Source organism: Cebidichthys violaceus, unplaced genomic scaffold (genome assembly GCF_023349555.1).
Source record: "Cebidichthys violaceus isolate CVI_PGR_0920_01 unplaced genomic scaffold, fCebVio1.0.p SCAF_160, whole genome shotgun sequence".
Lineage (NCBI taxonomy): Eukaryota > Metazoa > Chordata > Actinopteri > Perciformes > Stichaeidae > Cebidichthys > Cebidichthys violaceus.
In genome coordinates, this window is record NW_027176330.1 from 49669 (window position 1) to 64398 (window position 14730).

Genomic DNA, 14730 nt, shown 5'->3' on the forward strand with positions numbered 1-14730 from the left:
TCATTTGCTCTATTACTAACATTATGTTGTTTATATCCACAACAAAGAAGTTATTGTGACAGCTTCAGCAATGTTGTGTCTTATCTGTGTCTTATTCTATTTGGCTTGTTTTAGTTTTCTATGCTCTTGACTCTTTAATGACTGATTTTAATTGTATTTATATATTTTTTTTTATAGTGTTTCTTTTTAACTTTGTTTTTAATCTTTTATGTAAAGCGCTTTGAATTGCATTGTTGCGGAAATTTGCGATATAAATAAACTTGCCTTGTAATTGCAGAATATAAACTCCTCCACAGGTTGTTAAATCCCCCCCCATAAAGAAACAAACATAGTCCTTAAAGGCCTATCTAATGAAAAGAAGAGAACTCTGGAGGACTGTGATTAAAAAAAAGGGGTAAGTATCCTGCACGGTGTGAAGAGACTGCAAGCCAGTGTTCTGAACCTTTACAGCTTGTGACCCCTTAAATTATACGTCAGTAACTGATAAATCTGAATAAATAAATGATTTACAAACTGTAAAAACAATTATTCCTTAATGAAGCCCGCTGTGTTGTCCCCATTCACCTTCTGTGTGTGACTCTGTGATTACATTAAGCAAAGGGAAGACGACTTGTCCTCTATTAGTGGCCCCGCATCACAGCGTCCGTGTCTACGGGACGCCACTCAGCAGTCAGACAGAGCAGGCTTTGTCTGATAAATCTTAACAAGCAACTACAGCTAAATTGGAGTCACAAGTATGCACAGTCTGTGGAGAGTTTCAGGCTGCAGGCTAGGGGTTGCTGCAACTGTTTCTTCCTCTGCTGGACCATAAGTCCAGTCAAATCATGATCTGAGCAGCAGGTTCTGGGAAAGTATAAGAGTCTTCCAAAGCAATATGGAGAGCTGGCACTGTTTGCTGCTGCTGTGCATGCTAAGTTTGGCACTGGCCCCCGGAGAGGCCACAACAAATTATGATGACATCGACCTTGTCAGCTTCCTGAGAAGCATCTACCCCGGGCTGCTGGTGAGAGATGAGCCGTTCATCGTCAACAAAGACTTTGAGATAAACTCCCTCAAGGAGCTGGGACGCCCTGTGGTCCGCTCAATCACAGAGCAAAGCAAGGTCAAGCCAGTCAATCAAGAAACAAACGGGGCTCCTGGGCCGGTCGTGGTGACCAAAGATGGCCAGATCAAGGGGATTACGGTGGACAGGGCCCATATATTCTATGGGATACCATATGCAGACCCCCCTGTTGGGGCTTACCGCTGGAAGCCCCCCAGACCTGCGAGTCCTCGGACGGGGGTTTATGATGCCTCCTTCCCCAGTCCGTCATGCATGCAGGCTTGCAGCGGACCCATCACTGAGGAGTGTCCTCGGATAGTAAGGAATACTGCAGCTTCTCACTTATTTGCATGTTGTCGTAATATTTAACTTTAGGATGATGCTTGCATTTGTGGTAAAGGTGATAGTTGTACTAAGGGGACAGAAAAGGCCCCTAGTGCTCTGAAAACCGATATTGTGTACATTGGTTAATGGTGGACAGAGCGAAAGAGCACCAATGTTTCTAAAACAAAGTCAAGTATGAGCTAAAACATGGATGTCATATAAGGACTCATTTCTGGGCTCCAAGATGGCACACATTCATCCTCATCGAAGTTGCCCAGTTCATGCCACAATACTGTTTCTCTCTGTCTGATTTGCTTCCACATTGTGCGGAGGGCCGTAGGGTCCACAAGTCCAGGTTCCCCCAATACATGAAAAACGTCTAAAATCCTTATGATTTGTATTGAGGATTACAGGTCTATTGTGAAAGAAATACTGAATATTTAAATTATTATCTGTTGGCCTAAAAGTAGTTGAATTTAAATATAATCTAAAAATACTCAACTCAGTGTGTAACATAGCTACAATAAGAATAACTACAAAAGTGTCAAAAAAACTGTTCCACAATGTCTGCAACACCATTTAAAATGCCATACATTAGTCTAATTTAAAAGGAGCTATACACTGTTTGTATCTGGTTTTTACTTATTAAAAAACTGCTACCTATGAAGTAGCAAATTGAAGTCGGAAGAGGTTTTCTTAAGGCTGACTTACCACTCCATATTAGATAGCTAATTATCAAAGAAGGAATTCTTGTCAAATTATCAGCCTAGATCTATAAATTGCATCAATGATCATTCATTTCACATTGTTGGGTTAGCAGGCCAGCTAAATAGCTAACAAGCCAGTTAGCTATGGCTGGTTCGAACCTGGAAACTTGAGTTGTGTATTCTCAGTTGGTGACAAAAATGCTAGACTTCATACTGGCCATCTCTTCTACCACTTCACCAAGCTTTTGTCAAATAATTACTGACTGCCTACATTTAAAGGGGCTCAATGCAGTTCAGCGCATATCTATTGCCTCCACACGGCTCTCAAAATGGCGACGACTGAGCCAGCAGCTTGGAGCTAACAGTGCAAACAAAGGCAACAGTGCTGACGGAGCTAACAGTGTTTTCCTGAGGCGGAACTGGAGGGTGGCTGCTACTCTTCCCTGACCAACGGTGGCATTATCAGCTGTAACCGCCTTATGAGAGCTGTGTAGAGCGGTGGCAATGAGCTAGTAAGTGAGGCACGCTCACATGCACTAACATGCCCTTAAAGGCATGCACAGCCAGCCAGCTATGTAAACACAGCAAATAGTTGTTTGCTGCTATATTAATGCGCTAAAAGTCATTTAAAACCATTCATTTGAAAATGTATATCATAAACAAGGAATATTTGTAGTCCCGGAACAGCAAGTTACAGCTAGCACTAAATAAAATGTTGAAAACATTTTTATAAATATTTCCTCTAATGTCCCAAACAGGTCAGTGAGGACTGCCTCTACCTCAACATCTTCGTCCCTCTGGATGTGGACTTCAGCTCCCCGCTGGGGGCCCCACTGCCCGTTATGGTGTGGATCCATGGTGGGGATTTCATCGCTGGCTCTGCCTCCAAGCCGCTGTACGACGGACGCTTCATCAGTAACTCCACCCAAACCGTTGTTGTGAGCGTGGAGTACCGACTGGGTATGAAAGTTTGGCGTCATTTTCACTTTCATTGGTCCTGTTCCACAGAAACATGTGTGTTAGCATTGTTACATATTCACTTTACAATGGCATTACTGTAGCATATCAATATGTATTCTATGTATTCTATTCTATGTAGAAAATATATACTGTATAATACACAATAATAATGATATCTGTGTATTTACCAGAATTCTGTCCTTTTCTAAATTGTACTGTATGTGCAGGGATAAAGGAAGGATGACCTGTAGCACTGGAGTTGGCCTGGTACAGGCAACAAGCAGGCATCTTGTAGTAGACATTAATTATGTGTGTGTGTGTGTGTGTGTGTCTGTGTGCGTGAGACAGTATGAAACTGGCTAATGTGTGCGTGTCATCATTTTAAATGAGCGAGCCGGTTGCCGAAAACAACAGAAGAGATATGTGGACGGTAATTTGGAGCTCAGAGGAAATTAATGTCTTGCTGGATTCAATTATGTCTGATCATGTGAATTTGTGCTTGACTTAAAGGTGCTTTTGGGTTCCTCGTGTCGGGCAAAGACCCCCACTCCTCAGCTGCAGGGAATTATGGGATCTTGGATCAGCAGGCGGCTCTTCTTTGGGTCCAGCGGAACATTGCAGTGTTTGGAGGTGATCCCAGCAAGGCAAGCAAGCTAGCACGACACGACATGGCACGCACGCACGCACACACCAGACTAACACAAGGTTACTTTATTGTCATTGTACAACAGGGTTGCACGACGGAATGGAGATTGTCGTCCCATTTTGCTACACGACAAAACAGAAAAAATATAAAAAGCTAAACTAAACCTGTATCATATGTGGAGGGTGGAGGATGAATTAAGGAGTCTCACAGAGGAAAGAAGCTGTTCTGTAGTTCGATGCTATACGGCAGCTGAAACTTCTGTAAGCCTCTAATTATCTTAAGAACCTTAAACCTTAAAGAAAGAAAAACATCACTTTCTTTTGTGTTCTTTTTTAGACTGTCAAAATCTCCAGTAATAATCTGCTTAATCAACTTAAATTTGGGGATTTCTGAGTAGTGAAGTTCAACAACAGTCTTCCTTTTAAAAGGTAAATTTTTCATTTCCCCATGTTTTTGTTTCCAAGTGACTCATGGGGACAACAATTTTTGAAACTGGTCCAGTAATGAGGGAGAAGGCTGCAGCCGACAGCCGCTTAAGGGGCTGCAAAGTAATCCTACGAGGTCAATTTGGCTCCATCAATTCACTAAATCGATCAATTCAATGTACGTTCACTAGAAGTGCTTGTTGTTGCCACTGACAGGCTCTGATTGTCTCCAACAACATTATGGAAAAAGTCACAAATCTGCTTCTTTTCTGTATTGTGTCAGGTGACAATATTTGGGGAGAGTGCAGGTGCTCAGTCAGTGAGTCTTCACCTGATGATCCAGAGCAGCAAGCCCCTGTTCAAACAGGCCGTCCTGCAGAGTCTGCCCTTCTCCATCCCCCTGAAGAGCAGGTGAGAAACCGTCATCTGAGTTGACACTGGTTACTGATGCGTGCCTGGCTGCAACGACGAAAACACGGCTGCCTTTTTCCCCCCGAGATAGTGTCAGTGTGATTTGTGTTTTCCTGAGCTGTCGCTTTATTCAAACCTTGCAGGTGTTCCCAGCATGTTCACAGACAACTTCAAGCTGACCTGTAATTTTTCTGCGTCTCTCTCCCAGACACGATGCCCTGAAGCTGGGGAAAGACTTTGCCAAACAGACCAATTGCTCTGCGAGCGACATCGTCTGCCTGCTGTCTCTCGCTCCGCAGGCTGTCCTGGCCGCCCAGATGAAAACAAGTAGGGTACACTGGCCTACGCTCGCCAAATTTAGAGTGACGGCTCCTGGGCTGCCCACACATAAGATGGCACGATACGGTGTAGTTTATCTGCGAAAGATGATGAAAAAACATTATTTTTATCCTGAGCGGTGGCATATTGGAAAACAGAATCATAAAAACGGAGGAATAGTGGGCCTCTGAAGAGGCAATTAGAGGGACTCTACTGCCTCACAGCACCAAATGACTGTAATACGTCTGCAGGGCTGACAGGGTTATTGATCAGCATCACTGACTGTGTGATTAGGTCATCAGCGGCTGTTTTCTGCTTCTCTGAACTCGCTTTCAGGCCCAGATATCTGGAACAAAAACACATCTGTGACAAGACATTTCAGCTGTGAAATTATTTCTATTCATCCTTTATTGAGCCGGGAAAGTCCCGTTGAGATACAAGATAAGCAGTTTTACATAAAAACAATTTCACATGTAAGAACACATACAATGTATAAAAGGCAACACAATACAGGCCATACCAGCAATACCCATAACACATTCCACCTGAGTCAAAGTAAAACTGCAACATGTTTCCTTCTGGGCAGTTTGCACTTGGTGTATAGAAAGAGAAAGCAGCTTTACCAAGCTCTGAGCGCACCTTGGGGACATTTTTAAAGACTCCTATAGATAGTGCTATAGTCTGGAGATATATGAAGGTAGCTTGCCTAACAATGTCTTGTCAATGAAGAGCAACAAGTGTGTTTTCCTGCATGAGTGAGAGTGTATTTGTTACAAAAAGCAACGCAGCGTGAATGCAGAATTCAGCTTTTTAAGCAGGGACGAAGTTGCATGCATGTAAACCATGATGGCTTGAGGAAAGTTTCAGGATCATTACTATAGTGTTTAGCATGGCGATGTTCACCCCCATCCTTTGTCTCTTATTGATAAACCTCAGGGCAGACTGTATTTTCCATCTAACTGATGTGTTTTTGATCTCAGGTTCCAAGGTTGTGAACCCTTTCAGGTTCCTTGAGGTTTTTGAGACGTGGGGTCCTTTCATCGATGGGGAGTTGATAAAAGAGCAAGCTGTCACTGCCTTCCAAAAGGGCCACTGGCAGAAAGAGAAGCCAGTGCTGCTGGGTAAAAGACTCACACCCACAGACATAAACATACAGCTGCTGATGGAATGCAACCGAGTACAGTTTTTCAGAGTCCCAGTGAAACAGAAGTTAGAGCGTCTTTATCTTCTGTACTAAGTATTCCCCAGTGAAGAAGAAGATTTGAGCAGTGAACAAGAGACGTGATCTTCAAGGGTTATCAAGGCAGTTTTCATTTTATCTCCACTTATATACTCATTTACGTTTTACACCACTGTATGCTACTACTCCTCTACATTGCAGAGGGAACACTTTGACATGAGTGTATAATACATGATGCATTTTTCATGACCCTCTTTGCAGATAATACTTCTGAACTAGCATTTTGAATGCACCCATTACATCCGGGGTGTCCAAACTATGGCCTACAGGCCAACTGCAGCCCACTGGCCGTTTTTTAAATGGCCCGCTGTGAATTTTAAGAATATGGCTTGAGTATATTTCTAATCAATTATGAACATTATGAACAACTACTTGACCTAGATTGATTACTGGTCGATGAAAACATTAACCTCAGTTGATTAGGTGAACATGGCAGAACCGAACAGACGGAAGATATTGAGTGAGTACGGAAATTTTTAGAAACGTTACATTTACATTTGCAATGTGATCTTTCAAGTGGCTGCTTAGGCCGTGAACAGAAACCAACTTTCCAACTCAAATATTTACACATAACATCATGGTAGTATAAGTGGGCAATGCACTGTATTAGAGTTTAGAAGCATTGAACTAATTTAAATGAAATATAAGAGCAGCAGATACAGAAAAACTTTTTGTGCTATGTGGGCACACTATTAAAGTAATTTTCTTTGGCACATGAGGTTTTATGGTCTAGAACCACTGATTTTCTGGCAGTGTAACAGGTTGAATAATATGCATTTACTATTGTTAGGCTCCATATTTTTCAATCAAAAAGGTTTGGCCACACCTACATATATGACAAACTCATCCTCATGACTGATTTTACAAATTGCATTAAGTTCATGCTGGCAGCACTGTGGACTCCCTTTGGTTCTCGTTAGAACACAGTTTTTTCCCCAAGAAAAGATAGCAAATATCACAAACCTGAAGGCAAAGTACTCGCTTTATAGGAAACTAAGCAGCCTAGTGAATTAAAGTGAAAGCTGAAGCCTAATTTCTGGTTGATGTAAAACTGCCCACAGCCTTTACACCTTATGACAATCAGACCACAGAAAGCTTGTAAATGAATATCAAAAAAGGTGACAGGCAACATGAAAGTCTATCTGTTAGTACTGACTCTGTTCTCTGTCCTACAGGTACAACCTCAGAGGAGGGGGTGATCTTTGCGTACGGTGTCTTCAACAAGCCGGTGTCCGCATTGGAGAGCACTGTGTACGTCACAGCCATCTTTAAACAACACGCACTGCGGATCCTGCACAAGTACCTGCCCCTTTACAAGGACGCTGACCGCAGGGATATGCTAGCTCAGGTAAGAGGAGTCTTCATTTTCAGCACTGTAGCTGAGTGTATAGTCCCAAAACATTCGCACTACCAACTGATAGCTTGGTCAGTGGCCCGACGCCTCAAACCATGGCGCTGTAGGTACCCCTCCCGAGCCAGTTTTGGAGGTGTCAGGTGTTACATGTATAGTGACTTTTCAAAATAAACTTCCAACGTAGGTTTACTTCGTTTTTAGGGTTATTTGGTTAGGTTTAGGCAACAAAACTAACTGGCTTAGGAAGAGTTACAATTCGCTTGTTACATAACTTGCGTAGGCTGCATTAGTTAAGTACGTAAGTTAGCCTACATAACAACATTAAGGTAAAATAAGTCAACATTGAGTTGTGATTCCACAACAGGCACAAACAGCAGTCTCCTGGGTGAAAGTCCTGTGTTTGTTTGAGTCTTGCTCTTTATACTACATCAGTTTCTCTGACTAATGACGTGTAGGGGTTTACGTTGGAGTTGAAAGATTTGTTGCGTCTCATACAGAGACATACCATTGAATTGGTTGGTATCCAATGCTGAATCTGTATTTCCTCTGCTACTGACAACTCTTATTCAAGCCTAGATACAACATGTAAAGTTCATAGAGAAATCTTCAGCTCATACTGTAGAAGATTGTTTTTGATCAGATTGTGGGAAAATTGCTCAATATTCATCCATCTGATGTGGCAGTGTCAGGAAACTGTCAACCAGCTGTAGCTGGCTTACTTCTAGACAGTAACATCTAATTTGTCAGAAACTGCGAATGTGTGGAACGTCTCTTCAGAAGAAATGCCCTCTCTGTGTTGAAAATAGGGAAGTAGCTGATGTGGGAAAAAGAAAAAAATGAGGCTACATTCACAGTGTAAAATGCTCACAGACTGAAAACTGAACACTCAGACGCAGTCTCCCTCACACACCCAAACACACACACATATATCAGCAACCACACATTTGGTGGCTTTGCGAGGCGGGTGGGCGGTCATGCATGGGTCGATGTCCCGCCCAGCAGGAGCTCGGTATGTAACGGGAACCCAGCTGTCTTCTGTGCTCTTTACAGCTTTTGAAAACAATTATTCTCTTTTGCTGCTGGGATTCATTTCTGTAAAAAAAAAGGTCACATTTCCTCGAAACCAGGGCAATTCTGAAAGTTTGTGGACACTGTCCACCTGGAGAGCCATCAGCATGGTCCATTACCTTGAGTAAAAGTTCAGCATTATCACCATTCTGCAGCAGTCAATGTTGCTCTTTGGCTCCTCAAACACAGCTCCTGTCATTTGCCCACAGAGGGAGCTCCAGCTCCAGTTTTTTTCTTAAAGTCTGACTCCAAAACACACCAACGTTTTTCATTTCTCCTCCATAATTTGTATGAGTGAAGCATGTGAAACCAGCTGGAGTGAGGGACTCTGACTGTTTGAGGTGCAGCCTGACTGCTCTCACTAAGAGACAACGCGTTGCTCATGAATATCAGGAGGGGTCAGCGGAGGAATCACAGATGACATCCAAAGACAGGCACGGGACTAGCATTACTTTGTAATACTGTTGACTTTGTAATAACTATGGTGGTCGTCTGTGATACTAATCCTGTGCGAGTAAAAATTCTACCACAAATTACGTACCATAAACACTTAAACACTAAGGTCATGTGATAATATCCTGTGCAAATCAACATCTCTGTAATTTGGGGTCAATTTTTTGAAAGAAGATCTTTTGTTTTCTCCACTCCCTGTCAAGAATCATGGAGGCTGTGTTAGCAATTATAAAGGAAAGTTTTGGCAGCATTTGCAGAGCAAATTCAGGAGGCTCACCTCGTGAATTTCTGTATTTTACTCTATTCACAGAAAGAATAGAGTAAAATACAGACTTCCCTTATCCTGTGTGTTGCACGAAACACAGACGTCGAGGGTAATTTATAAATCACATGAGGTCGCCTGGTAATACTAGTCCCATGTGAATGGGCCTCCACGCTGTGTAGCGAGATGAGCCTCTTGAATTTGCACCCATGATGCTGTCAAAGCTTACATATATAATTGCCTATGCAAAAAAGCCCTCAAATCAAAGATGTTGATTTGAAATGGACTAATATTTTCATATGAACTCTGTTTGGTGAAACATGGAAGGTAATTATTACAATGATTACAAATGACGAGAGGCTCCCTGGTAATACTAGTCAAGTGCTAATAGGGCTTTAGACTGCATTTATTTTAGCCAGGTGTACTGAATTAACTGCTAACCAACTGTAATTATATTTTTTAACATTTACACATATGTTTAAAGCAGCACTTATCAATATTTTCATATGAACAAGTCTTTTGACTCACTCACTCACTCACTCACACACACACTCACACACTCACACACACACACACACACACACACACACACACACACACACACACACACACACACACACACCTCATGCATCCCTCCATAAAGGGCACTTCTCCAAAGGACTGGGGGGTCAGCAGACATTTCAACCAGTCCGTCACAGAGGAGGCTGATGTGGAGAGCTCACAGCTACGTTTTTATAGGTGGGTGTTGTGCATTGCACAAACTCAGTCGCTCTGAACACATTCAAAACAAAATAGCACCTCTTCACATCATCTTCTTCCCAGCTGAACACGCCACTCAACAACCTTGTGAGTATGAAGAGTGTCTTTAAAAGGGTGAGAAACACTTCTGTTGTAATTAAAGCAAAAATGACTCAACAACTTTCTTTTGTTGTCGAGAGAATCATTGACAAGCTCGTCAGCTGCAAGTGAAAAGCTGCCCTCAGTCTGAGATTCTTTGAGTAATAGAAGGTCGATCCCGGCCAGGCTGCTACCATTGATATGGAGCTGCTGAAGAGTTTCTGGTTGAGGCCGACTGTGTCCAAACTGGTTCATGTATCTCACAGAGAACAACAGATGGAGTAGCTGATTGAACTGGTGCAGGTTTTTGGGGAAATGGCACAAGGTCCAAAAGAATTGGCCATCTATACGTAGGCCTCTACATCCCATTTACAGTATGTAAACCACGATGACGTACGGAAGTGTGCGTGTGTTTGGCAAAGGAAGTATGGTGGAGTGCAATAGCCTGTTAAAATATGTGAGGACATAAAGCACCAAAGACGCAGAATGCAACCAAAATTAATAGATCCAAGTGCTTTCCATGATTAGGTAGAATGTAATTATGGCCAGATAAAAACATGTGTTTGGTGGCGAAACATTGCATGCAACATTACACCAGAAAGAAATTACGGAGATAGAGGGTACAGCATTATTGTCAACAGGGATTATTTTTCATTTTATTTTCTTATCAGTTATGGCATTCTATCACTGTTTTGATGTCAATGAACCATGAAATGCTGATTTTTATTTAGAAGAAATGTCAAAATGAATACCAGCAGTTTCGTCAAAGTACAGTCTTTCATTTAGTTTATAGCTTAAAAACACGTTAAAGTGTGCAGTCACTCTTTAAGGACTGCAAACCTCAATGGGATTTCTGGCAATGTTACAACTACATGACAATGTTTCAGCGGTAGAACACACTAAAATGTGCTCGCACATGCCCCAGAAATCAAGCGCTATGTGATACATATGCTGAATTAAGCAGAAATACGGACAGTTAAACCCTTTTTTCAACAGCTTTAACAGCTGAAGATTTTCTTTCCGTCTTGAGAGAGGAGGTATAAGAAAGTGGGCGCCGGTGGAGAGAAATATAGTGGAGAGGCAAACTAAGAAGGGACAGTAAATGGGAGGAGACGTGGATGAGAGAGAGAGAGAGAGAGAGCAGAGGAGAAGTTTATTTACAGAACACTATACTGGAACATATGGTACACATTACATAAGTTAATTTCTACCTGTGCTTGTACCCACTATCAGTGCTCTGCATGTGTTCTGTATGGTAGTGATTAATATGTGTGTGTGTGTGTGTGTGTCTATTTGAAACAGACACGTGTGTGTGAGAATAGAATAATTGAATCTGTGTGTGTGTGTGTGTGTGTGTGTCTGTTCTTCCTGTTTGTTTGTAGGTGTCAGATGTGAGGCTGTGTGGGCGCAGGTTGCGTTCTGCTAAAAAAGACACACTGGTTTCCAGGTAACAGGCAGAAGAAGACAATCTAGCATCATACTCTTTTTGCGTGCTTTCAGCTGAGAGGGAACAATAGTTTCTGCTGCTCTGCTCACAGCCATCTCTTTGTAGGTGTCGTGCTAATTAGTGTTAGTCATTTCGTTTTCTACAAAAAAAAACTTGCAGAAACCGGAAGACACGCTGAAAAGCATAACTCTTCAACCATGCTGAGCCATTCTTCAACATATTAATGTTTTATTTTCCAGGTTTCATGGTTTAAAAAAAAATCTAATTTGCTTAATGCAGTGCTGTTTAGTTGTCGCCTTCGTGACCTGCACCTGCACATGTAATATTATAACAGCCATGGGTAAAACTCCACGGTCTGGATCAGCACCGTAATGTATCCTCAGTCAGTTGGTTCACTACTTTTCAGTTGTCAGTTTTTCAGGAAAACAAGTGTGAATATGTAAATTCCTTCAGCAGAGGTAATTAAGAAAGAAGAGACGTTCATAAAAGAACAAAATAATAAAAGATGATAAGAAATTACATTAACGTAAATCCCACAATGACACAAAAACAGTAATAAATGTCATTTTAAGAGGAGCGGCAAAAGGGAAAGAACAAAAGGGAAAGAACATCCCGCGTAAATCCATTATTGCTGTTGGTGTGCTGTGACAGATGTGTCACAAGCAGCTCTGTGAGACTCTACTGTGTTGATGTCAGCATACTAATATGCTTACAATGGCAATGTTTACATGCTGATGGTTAGTTGGTACTGTTAACCATTGTCACGTTATAGTTTAGCACGTTAGTATGTTAAGATAGAGTAATTAGCACAAAACACAGAGTAAGGCCAAGGCTGATAGGAACGTCAAGGACTGGACTTAATGATAGCGCTAGTTAAAAAGTCATGTCTTCACCAAAGTGAATCTTGAGGGGAACATGAATGTTTGTGTCACGTAAATGCACTAAATTTCATGGCAATCTATTCAACCCATTCAATAGTTGATGCAAGGCGGCAGTAGTGGAAAAGTCAGACGATCAACACACTCATTAAGGTTCATCCACCGAGGAACCTGAATGTCTTAAAGTCATTGGGATCCATCCTCTGAGGAACATGAATGTCTGCACAAAATGTCATGGCAGCATCCAATAGCTGTCATATTTCATTAAATAATAAAAAAATCTCAACCCTATGGTGGCACAAGAGGAAAATTCAGAAGATCCTCAAAATCATTGGGATATATCCTCTGAGGAACATGAATGACTTTACAAAATGTAATGGCAGCATGCAAAAGCTGTTATTTTATTTAATTAAATAATTAAAAATGTCAACCCTATGGTGACACTAGAGGAAAAGTCAGAGGATCCTAATCCTCACAATTTTATGGCAGCATCCAAAAGTTTGTCTGGACCAAACTGTTGACAGGCGAACTGACTGACAAAATATGTCATCCATTGAGCCAAGCATGGCGGAAGATCATTGAATTCAGTTGAAATATATTAAAATGTCTGACCAGCTCTCTCTCCCTTTCTTCACTTTCCTCAGATTGTCACCGACTACATCTTCCTTTGTCCATCCAGGAGCTCGGCACGTGCTGGCACAGCAGCAGGCAGTGAGGTGTGGATGTACGTGTTCGACCATGTGGCATCAGACTATCGCGTGTGGTCAAGTCTGACATTCTGCTACCAGCACGCCTGCCACGGCGGCGAGCTGCCCTTTCTCTTCGGCTCTGCTTCGGTGGCCAACTTCACCCTGTCAGTACCAGAGAAGCTGCTGTCCAATCGGATGCTGTGCTACTGGGGAACTTTTGCACACACTGGTGACCCTTCCTCGCGGGCCCAACAGACGACTTTCTGCCGCCAGCAGCGTCTGCCCATTTGGCCGCGCTATTCCGACACCAGCAGTTGGCTGGTCATGAACCTGACTGTGCGTTCGCATACACAAGTGGGAACCAGGGACCATATATGTGACTTCTGGGACCATCTGGGCATCTATTAGCGAGAGGGGACAGGTTGGCCAGGGACAAGTTGGTTTACTTTGTATTGAAGTAGCATCAATACATGCTTTTCTCTTTGTTCCTCAGACTGTCAATTCTGTCACTAAATCTTGCAGCATGGAGTTAAGGCGTTCACCACAAAAATATATATTTATCAGTCTTAACAAATTACTTTTTGGGCATCGCCACCAAGCAGCAATTATTTCAATAACTAAATCAAATTCACTTACAGTTTAACAAGCAAATTTCCAAAAGGTCCAGATTGAGAAAATCTCCTCGTGCAAAAGGTATTGCAAGACATTACAATAATATCTAACTTGCACTATTTAGTGCCATATATGTATATTTAAGAAGTCTAGTAGTAACAACGTCTCTGTGTAGTAAACAACTGTCAAATCAAATAAAGAAAGTACATATCAATTATATTTTAACAATTATTATTCTCAGTTTTCAAATTTAACTGGATGGATTATAAATAATACATAGAAATACATAAATACATGTTCTTCTCATTTCAAGTAAAATAAAGCTGGATTAAAGAATAACTGACATAACAGAAAGCTTTTGAAAAATGTGCATCTTAAAATAAATTACTTAATTTTAGAAAAATGTGTTTCACTGAATTGCCCTGCAGCTTTAAATTCAGTTCATTCATGTGTGAAGTGATGTCAATCAAAAAAAACATATATTTTTCTCATCTTCTAACAAGAGAAATGTGCGAGAATGGACATTATCTATGGTTATTAAACCAGTTGTTTCAGCTCTATTCTCTCTGTTAACATCATCGTTGGTCAATGAATTGATGTTTAGTTCTGATCATTACAGACTCTTATGTTTATTTTCTGTGACTTAATTTCAAATGTGAGGGGATACATTTGCTCCAATTAAGACATCCTGTTTCACAGCTGACCGTGGGAAGTTTTCACCTATACAATTCTGCCATTTTTTGGTCAAATACTCTGGGCTCATTGAACAGTTCTATCTTTTTAGATACCCTCCTCTGATTTGACTTTCTCAACTCAAGTAATTGTTGTACTGCTCTGCAATCTCTTTCCTCGTCTCTCCCCCGTGTGTCACGGTGTGTGTACATCTCACTCGAGTCAGGAAACTTGTCAGAATACACATATTTGATTGGCTAAACTGCATCACGTGACGCATTGGTCGCTGTGTTTCCTGCACCGCTGAACAAGTGCCGTAAATGTTGGAAAAGCTGTGCCGGTTAAAATAGTAGCGCTCCGTCAAAATTTAATAATTCTCAATTAT

The 14730-nt window shown here is 41.6% G+C and overlaps 1 protein-coding gene across 1 annotated transcript; it reads left to right on the forward strand.

The window, feature by feature from the left end:
* Window positions 1–874: 874 nt before the first annotated feature.
* Window positions 875–13469, forward strand: LOC137873345 (crystal protein). The gene is made up of 8 exons (XM_068711544.1): window positions 875–1360; window positions 2832–3033; window positions 3544–3677; window positions 4388–4515; window positions 4724–4842; window positions 5814–5954; window positions 7249–7421; window positions 13017–13469. Exons 1-8 carry the CDS (start codon window positions 875–877, stop codon window positions 13467–13469), a joined length of 1836 nt encoding a protein of 611 aa, XP_068567645.1.
* Window positions 13470–14730: the final 1261 nt, after the last annotated feature.

Bases quoted from the DNA above. Each gene is read 5' to 3' on its own strand.
- LOC137873345 (XM_068711544.1), top strand. From the start codon at position 875: ATGGAGAGCTGGCACTGTTTGCTGCTGCTGTGCATGCTAAGTTTGGCA. The intron at 3,678-4,387 runs GCAAGCAAGCTA...GTATTGTGTCAG, and splicing joins TTGGAGGTGATCCCAGCAAG to GTGACAATATTTGGGGAGAG. The intron at 4,516-4,723 runs GTGAGAAACCGT...TCTCTCTCCCAG, and splicing joins TCCATCCCCCTGAAGAGCAG to ACACGATGCCCTGAAGCTGG.